Source organism: Haemaphysalis longicornis, unplaced genomic scaffold (genome assembly GCF_048455015.1).
Source record: "Haemaphysalis longicornis isolate Haplotype H1 unplaced genomic scaffold, Haemaphysalis longicornis Haplotype H1 scaffold_4, whole genome shotgun sequence".
NCBI lineage: Eukaryota > Metazoa > Arthropoda > Arachnida > Ixodida > Ixodidae > Haemaphysalis > Haemaphysalis longicornis.
In genome coordinates, this window is record NW_027526361.1 from 40,366,016 (window position 1) to 40,375,048 (window position 9,033).

The 9,033-nt window shown below is 49.2% G+C and overlaps 1 protein-coding gene across 4 annotated transcripts in view; it reads left to right on the plus strand.

The window, feature by feature from the left end:
- LOC144178538 (sodium-dependent phosphate transport protein 2B-like) overlaps positions 1–7,364 on the plus strand; it is a 102,588-nt gene extending 95,224 nt beyond the window's left edge. For all 4 annotated transcript variants that reach the window (XM_077706472.1, XM_077706471.1, XM_077706473.1 and 1 more), the window contains 5 exons: positions 661–933; positions 2,566–2,757; positions 3,191–3,309; positions 3,788–3,896; positions 4,393–7,364. In XM_077706472.1, the coding sequence (XP_077562598.1) occupies positions 661–933; positions 2,566–2,757; positions 3,191–3,309; positions 3,788–3,896; positions 4,393–5,402 (1,703 nt within the window). In that variant the 3' untranslated portion in view covers positions 5,403–7,364. The remainder of the gene's footprint in view (positions 1–660; positions 934–2,565; positions 2,758–3,190; positions 3,310–3,787; positions 3,897–4,392) is intronic.
- Positions 7,365–9,033: the final 1,669 nt, after the last annotated feature.

Consider the following 9,033-nt stretch of genomic DNA (forward strand, 5'->3'; position numbering starts at 1 on the left):
TCTCGTCATTTCTGGAAATAAATCAGCACTTCTAAAGGGTAAGACAAACACCACACAGCCTACTCAGTCTACTTCAGCGTTATGCCAGGTTCACACTGTTGCCACAACTGTCGTAATAACTTTAAGGAATGACGTCATTTCACGTCTCAGCCAACCGAACTACGTGACATGCCGTTTTTCAGCTCACTAGGAATTTATCCCCCCCCCCCCCCCCCCAAGGAAGATATTGAACCCCCCCCCCCCCCCCCTCCAACCCCCCCAAGATCTAAATTCCGGATAAACCCCTGTAGCTCATGATATGGCTTGTGTCTCGCTAGTCTGAACACATCATTTATGAACACGTACAGTTTCATGAAATGCTAACGTAATTTCCACGTCTTCACCAGTCCGCAGTGGCGCTCTCTATTGTAGGTGGTATTGTCACGAACGTATCGTGTGCAACTTAAAGTTAGCTGAAAGACCTTGATTAACTGCCATAATAAATCCTCGCGGGGCGTCGATTTTCGCCGCACACATCCTCCCTAGCTTGTCGCGATGCTGCAGCGGGAGTTACCCTCGACCACATGACTGGGCTTTCCACCTCTCCGAGCACTCGTCTCGCCCGTCGCCCTGAGCGAGTGACTGCAGCGGCCCCCGCGCCTTCTCTCTTGGCACGTGCAGAGCTCAGCGCTGGCGGCAAAGCGCAGCGGGTGCTGCTGGGCGTGGCGAAGGCGGTATGCCTGGTGGGCCTGCTGTACCTGTTCATCTGCTCGCTGGACTTCCTCAGCTCGGCGTTCCGCCTGGTCGGTGGCAAGACGGCCGGCAAGGTCATGTCCCAAAACGAGGTGCTCAAGAACCCCGTCGTTGGCCTCATGATCGGCGTGCTGTCCACCGTGCTCGTGCAGAGCTCCTCCACGTCATCATCCATCATCATCACCATGGTCGGCGCGAACTGTAAGTCCGCATGAACCGTCTTATACCCGTGCCACACGTACACGAAAAATGACATTAAGTGCTTCAGGCGTTAAGATGCCAAATGACATTAATTGGTCGGGCCGTGCTACACGCGAAACCACAAAGGCATTCAATGTGTTAGGCATGATGGTGATCATGACTAACAAGAGAAATTTACTAATATTTTAGAATTCTTTAACCTAGAGAAAACGTCTTACAAGGGTTATAAGTTTTTGTGTGTGTGAAAGAAAACATGAGAAACAGCGTTTTCTTAAAAATGGTGAGTTGTTTCTAAAAGTGGCTTCATGAGCTGTCATCGCCTGCCAGTGGTAGCTAAATCCGAAAAATTTAACACGACGAGTGACACGATGTTTTGCCTTTTGCCGTTGTTTTAGTGAACTTAGTCTTCTTCAAAACTTCGCCACCAAGAGTGCACAAGAAATCGTCTTATTTCGAAGTTCAGCTACGTTTCCGCGTCAACACTCTGGTGCTGATAGTTTTCGTTGGTTTCATTTGGTGCTCGTCGCGTTCGAAAGTAGGCAGACTTAAGGCGTTCGTGCAGGCGAATGAGTTGTGCGGAACTCCTTAAACCAAAAATGACATTAGAGCAAATGGCATTGGATTTTTTGCGTGTTGCATCAAATTAATGGCATTAAAACTTAATGCATTAGACACTTAATGTTATTTTTCGTGTACGTGTGGCACGGGTATTACTCGTTCTCCTTTAGACAGCATTACCTGTCCTACACGCCGTTTCGAAAGCCTTTGGAACGCATTGTCTCTCGAGTTGTGCATTTTCTTCCTGTGGCGCACTTGTGACCCTGGTTAACTCTCAATGTCAACTGAAAGTTCCCGCATAGCAGTATCACGGTGCCTGCAGTATCGTAGAGCATATCCGGTTCTCTGATAACAGCTGTTGCAGTTTGGACAAAGAATGAATGAACCAGAAGCTCTGTCCAAGTGCTGTCTGGGGAAATGAAATGTGAATGCAGGCTTAATAGTTTGCACGCCGGAAGTATATTATGCGATTGCTCCTGCTGAATAGCGAAATTTGCTGTAAATGTGCCGCCACTATTGAGGCTCAGAACTCTACATGTGTCTGTACGCATTTGATTGACCTGCAATGGTAGAAGAGCGAACGTTGTTGTGCGCCTATTTTGTGTGTATACACGCAAGTCCTGAACGCAATAATTTGTCTAGCTAATTATGACTTGGAGAAGAATTATCCGGTTCTTACTTGGTTCATTAAAGGCCGCGCGAAAAACACACGCAATGACGTTCTAGATGTTCCATAACCGCTAAGATTTCGTCAACATGCCCTGTGAGGTCTACATCAAGCCACATACGATGGTTGAACTTCTATCGCCGGAGTCGTATCGCGCGTATTCATCATTTCAGTAGACCAGAGTGTATAGAGGATTCCGTTCCCGAGATGGAGTAAAGTTCCGTATGGCCGCGTTATAAGCGAATGCCAAGTTTTCTTTAGTCGTTGAGTGGGAGTTACTGCTCCGCTCTGCCGCGTGCTCTTTGTTGGCTCCAGCTGAGATCGATCGGCAGTCGGCGGGCGGCTCGTGTGTGTGTGCTAGATAAAAAAAGACGTTTTGTCTCTCCTCTTTCTTTCTGTCCTGGCAGTGATCCAAGTTCGCGACGCCATCCCGATCATCATGGGCGCCAACATCGGCACCTCGGTGACCAACACCATCGTGTCGCTGATGCAGAGCGCCGAGCGAAACGAGTTCCGCAGGGCCTTTGCCGCCGCCACTGTGCACGACATGTTCAACTGGCTCACGGTCATCGTCCTGCTGCCCTTGGAGGTCGCCTTCGGTGAGCCATCCACGAGTTTCTCGCTCGCGAACCTTTCGGGCCGCCGGTGAAATCATTATGCCGACGAAAGTATTTCTCTCGGACTAATTTATATTCGCGGGTACGTGTTTTCCCAAGTTTTTATACGAGACGACTCGAAAATCCAGAATGCTTGCCATTTGAGAATTGTATGTGTTAACTTTGCTGTCAGCCAGTTCAAGGGGAACGAATACTGTAGGGGTGCTTTTGGATTCACCCTGCGTTATCGTTGCCGAGGTTGCATGACATCTGGAAGGGTTCTTTGTGGCTACAGTCGCTGTCTGCTTAAACCACTGTATCCAAGTGCCGCTTTGCAAAAGAACATGGTTATGAGTTACGTTCTCGGTTTTTCTTTTTGCATATTGTTAGTTTTACGAGTGAACATTAGGTGTAACGCCTTCTTTGTCTTTTGTAGGGCTTCTGTACCACCTGACAAGCGCCATAATAAATTCTACGGACTGGACTACAAACAAAAGTGCTAACCGCGACTTTTTGCAAGTCTTGACCAAGCCCTTCACCAGTCTTGTCATCCAGGTACGTCAGAGCATTTGCTATTTTCACCACTACGTGACAGAACGTAGTACGCATTTTCGCTGTAGTGAGACGCCACAGTACAAGTATAGCAAGGCCGAATCCTGAGGGACCGCTCTAGGGACAGGGGGATTGAAGCGCTGGCTAGCATGGCGAGGATGGGAGATGAATAGCATTTTTAGGGTTGTTGGGTGTACTTTTGGAGGCACTTCAACGTGGCTATCGGCCACTGAACTGTTGTACTAATTGTTTTCAACATCGTCATTTCCCTTTACCGTATACCGATTTCTTTAAATACGCAACTAATCAGGATCTGTTCACAAGCATTTCAGCGAAGCTTCCGACCATTGGGCAATTTTTTGTAACTTCTCGGTAATCTTTTGCGCCCTTCGCTTTGGGTGGTAGTAGGCCGTGTGTAGTCCATTCGTCCAATGGCACACCGAGTGCGGTCCTCATAGATGCGTCTCGCTTCTCTCCCTAGTTGGACAAAAAGATTATCGAGAAGGTCGCCATCGGTGACGAGACCTACTACAACCACTCCCTGATCAAGCGATGCTGCAACATGACGACCGAGGGTTGCGCGAAGCACTGTAAGTACTACTCGTCGTTTATGCCGCACTTCGAGCCACATTTCAGCCGCGTCATACAATCAGTTGTGTAGTTCCACAAACGCATTTGTAATGCTTGCCGGTACTTACCCGTTGTACTTACGAGCCTCCGCGCTTGGCGAATAAAGGTGTTAAGCGGCCGTAATGCCGCATATTTTTTGTTCCATCGGATAAGCGACTAGTTCACTAATGGCTGCATGCACAGGCTTTTGTTTTAGGGTTTACAAGAAATAGGCATTTATCCTTCACAAAGTTCAATTCTACTACTTATAAATCAATTTAGCGCAGTGTTTCATAAGTAGTAATGTACCAACTAGCCCAGAAGCAAGCTTTCAGTTTTACGTTGCGGCTAGCAATTTATTTTTGTCAATCTGGTTCTCAGTTCGCGGCAAATTAGCAGAAGTGTTCCCTTCCGTTATATCGCGTTTCGGCGAATCGCAATCGCTCGAGTGACATCGCGGCCCGCGTCCCTTCGCAGGTCAGTTCGCCCTGGCCAGCCTGGACTGGCAGGACAGCTTCGTCGGCCTGCTGCTCCTGGGCATCTCCCTGCTGACCCTGTGCGTGTGCCTCATCCTCATGGTGAAGCTGCTGCACTCCATGCTGCGCGGTCGCATCGCCGTCGTGATCAAGACGACGGTGAACGCGGAGTACCGGTTCCCGTACTCCATCCTGGTCGGCTACCTCGCCATCCTCCTCGGCTGCATCATGACCATCCTCGTCCAGAGCTCGTCCATCTTCACCTCCGCGCTGACCCCTCTGGCCGGCATCGGCGTCATCAGCCTCGAGCGCATCTACCCGCTGACGCTGGGCTCGAATATCGGCACCACCACCACGGGCATCCTGGCCGCCCTGGCGGCGGACTCCAGCCGCATCAAGTACACCCTGCAGATCTCCTTCTGCCACCTCTTCTTCAACGTGCTGGGCATCCTCATGTTCTACCCGATTCCCTTCACCCGCTTCCCGATCCACATGGCCAAAGTGCTGGGCAACACGACAGCCAAGTACCGCTGGTTCTCGGTCCTCTACCTGATCTGCATGTTCCTGCTCTTCCCGGCCGCCGTCTTCGGACTGTCCATGGCGGGCATGATCGTCTTCATGGTCGTCCTCATACCGATCTTCGTCATCCTCCTGCTTGTGGTCGCCGTGAACGTCATCCAGCGCAAGGCCCCGCACGTGCTGCCCGTGAGGCTTCGGTCCTGGCTGTGGCTGCCGGAGTGGATGCGCTCCCTGGACCCGCTGGACCGGCTCATCTCGGCCGCCGTGAAGCGGTGCGGCTGCTGCCAACGGCTGTGCCCGCCGCAGACGGCGCACGACGCGTCCGCGATGCCCACGATGCGGGAGGTCTCCTCCCAGATGAACTTCATCGAGTCCCGCCGGTCGTCGTGCCCGTCCGACTCGCAGTCCGACCTTCAAGCCTTCGAGAATTCTGCGTTCAACTGGACTAAAGAGAAGCAGAACGGGGGTGCCACGTTTATAACCCAGCTATAGCGCTCCTAGCAGCTTCCTGGGTTGTGATGTACATACGCGTCTACTATATATATGTGTGTGTGTAATATTATACATACGAACTTCTGCCATGTACATAGGACGTCGGAGAGTGCATGAGTGAGTGAATGGTATGTGCGTACGTTTCCGTGCCTGTAGCGAGCGCGTTATTTTAGGAATGCATTTGACGACGGAGGAGCCTTACCCGTAGCCTAGGAATCGCCTTGTAGCGCCAGTCCCGAAGGTCGGTAACCTGCTAGTTGCGGTTAGTTTTACAGACATACCGTATATTATTAGTTTTGCAGGCATACCAAATATTCATGTGATACATTATGCCATAGACTGTTAAGGTCGCGCGTCGCTCCGTAGAAAGAAAAATGGAGACACGTGTAGCCTTATGTGATAAGTCATTTCACGCCTAAAGTAGAGAAGTATGGTGAACATGGGTAGTAGCTAGCGCTAGCTTACGTATCAGAACGTGGCGATAGTGTCGACTGCTGCCGAGCTCCTGATCTCTCAGCCGTAGCGCGTAACCACTTCTCCGTATCGACAGCTGGCGTCGCTAGGCTTTGTTCGCGGTGTTGTGCACCAAATGCCATATAGTTCCGTAAGAGGGAGGGCGCAGGCAAGGGCGCAGGTGCCGCCCTAAGGTGCATTCCGCGCTTGTTTTTAGGTACTTGTAACGTCGCCCTGCTAGTTTTTACTTCTACGAACTGAATGCGCGTTGTCCCTTGCCATCGATATGCCGGGTTACATTAGAATGCAGTTTTATTTTACCTTCATCATTGACCTTTTTCTAGACTGCTTCTGGGGGCCCAAGGGCTTGTTGCAAGAAATCAGTCTTCTACTTTAGTACAGGAGCCCCCTTTTCTACGCTGTGTTTTTAGCTGTTTCTGTGCGCAACCCTGCCAGTTTCTTTTCTTTTTAGCCAGTCGTGAGTGTTCGCGTCTGATGTCTTGCGCATCGAAACCCCCTCAGCTTCCCTATCGCCTTGTATCAAAGCAAGGTACGTGACAGGACTGCCTTTGGGCTCCTCGCTTTTCTGGTTTTAGAGCTCTCATCGTCCGTTCCTTAACGCAACTCGCAGACATTCCAGAACGCCGCACCGTCACATTTTTATTCACCTGGTGGCGAGGACGGACTTCTTCTTTTAGCGCTCCTTTTCTCATTTTTCGAGTTCCTCCGTGTATCGATCGCTTTGGCGTAGCGCATATTCCATCCTGTTGGATCGCAGCCATGTGTCTTGTATTTCTTGTAGCCAAACGCTTCCCGGTGCACCGACTAGATGGTTAATCGCTTATCGTAGTCTTAGGCATCCTTGGCGCGTTTTGTGCGGTACGCCGCCGTCGTCGTCGCCGTTGTTCGCAACGCTTCTTCTCATAGTGCCTGCAACGTGTGATGTCTTTCGTCTTCCCTGTACAGTCCGAGGTTACGAGGTCGTGCTCGTACACTCGTACATGCGTTTTACTAAGGCGGTGCACGCCATTCTCAACGTTTGTATACTGCGAGGAAAGGGACGTTGTCCGCGGGCGCTTCCCTCTGAGCTTACGAAATACGCGGGTCAGCAGTTCGTTTCGATGAACTGTCGTGGTGATACTGCACTTTGGTGCCCTAGGCTGAAGGGGTTTGAGCAGCAGCATAGCGAGTGTGGTCATGCGTTGGTGAACATGTTCGTAGAACGTGTCTGCAAGGTACAATGCGCTGTATCAGTGTGTGTGCGTGTGTGCTTTCGGTTGGTGCCGAAGCAGGGGATTTGCAGCGATTCGGAGTGCATGTTCTGTATTGAGTTGCCATGAGGTCATCCTCTGCATTGTTTTACTGTTGAGAAGCGAAAAAAATCGATTTCATTATTTATTACGTTCAGTGCCAACCGCCCGAACTGCGAAAGAGTCGCATTTGAACATCGGTACAATCAAGGTTGAGCACGATGGAGGAATAAAAAAGCGTTTTTAATTCCTTTTCTTACCTGACGCCTCTTACTGTTGTCTTCACCGCGACGCGTCACCCCTCCATGGTTGGCGGGGCAGCCGCACGTCCAAGACTGACGTGGCCGTGAGGAAGCTGGAGCGGTCAGGTACGGTAACTTGTACTGCGACGTAGGGCATGTTGTCGACTTTTAAATCAACGGACATGGATACCAAGGAGAAAGTTCTCATTCCTTCCTTTTCTGTGCACGGTAAGGAGCCAATATTGTCCGCACGAATGGGCGCGACTTGTAACGGTTAATTCTGGAGCAGGCAAGGACTAGACTGCATGTGTTCGCTGAAAAAAAAAAAAAAAAAAAAAAAAAAACAATGAGGCCGGTAAAGTAGAATGAGAGGGCTATCTTCAGCACGATAATCGAAATAACAGCTGTATTGCACTGCAACAGCCTTGTCGTTGCTTGCTATAATTGAGGCTTGGGAAAGTTGGTTCGCGGTGTTGAAAGAGGGGAACAGCGCATAATTGGACACACACGAGAAGGGAACAAGGCGGCGCTTGCTTACAACAGTTTATTTTTCGACGTTCGGGCGCATGTATACCAACACAGTAAAAAATGCAGGAAAATTAAAAGCAAGACTAACTCGATTGTGTTCCTTATCACCAACACTCGTCCCTCAGCATAAACCGCTTTGCGCCACAAACAGGCTAACTTAGGGTCAAAATATCTTTTTGGGAGAGGGTCAGAGTGCATGCTAACGCAGTGTTCTTTCAACTGTACAATTTCTGCAGCTTCAATTGTTCCTCTAGTGTTTTTTTTTTCTTTCGATACAACAATTGTATCAGAAAAGATAGGTCTGCATCCGAAATTATTTATTATTTCAGGAATACTGCCAGCCTTACACAAGGCCCTCGGCAGGAGTGGGTGTACATTGCAACACGTACAAAAAGGAAAAATCTATGCAGTACAAAAAAATAAGTAATTCCAGTTAGGTACAAGCTGCAGAATGACAAGGAGACAGCAAGCAAAAACTGTACAGGCATGCGAAAAAAAAACAAAAACGTAACAGCCTGCTTTTTTTTCACGCGCGCAGTATCATATACACACAAGAAAAGAACGTTATGACTATTATGCAGAGAAATAGGTGCGCAGTCTTCTGCGCGCATACATAGTCTGCACAAGAGGCGGGGCGTCGTCCCGATATGGCGACACAGGCGGTGAACAGTCTCATTGCGAATATTCCAGAAAAGAAGCCCAGGGAAAAGTAACCAAGAAAGACAATTTATCAAGCAGCAAAGATGAACTACACCCTACAATGAAAGGAAGTGTAAAGAACAAAGGCATAGCAATTTTGCACACTTTCAGGGCGACGCTTGCTTTTTCAGAGATGACGTAAATGCATCTACCGTCAAACATGCCATAAATAACATCGGGGCGAAGCGCGTTCCATTCTCGAACAGTTCGTGGGAAAAACGAGTTTTTAAACACACCTGTTCTGCACGAAAAGTGAAACAGTTTCTAAGCGTGATTTGACCGTGTCGGATGTAATGTTACCGGTTGTAATTCCTTGTTAAGCTTGTTAATTCCTAATTTATCGTGGTAAAGAAGGTACATAAATTTGAGCCTGTCCCAGTACCGTCTCAACTGCAAGCTTTCTAATTGGGCATATTTCAAAAGAGCACTGGGTGATGTTTGCCAACTATATGAGTTGTA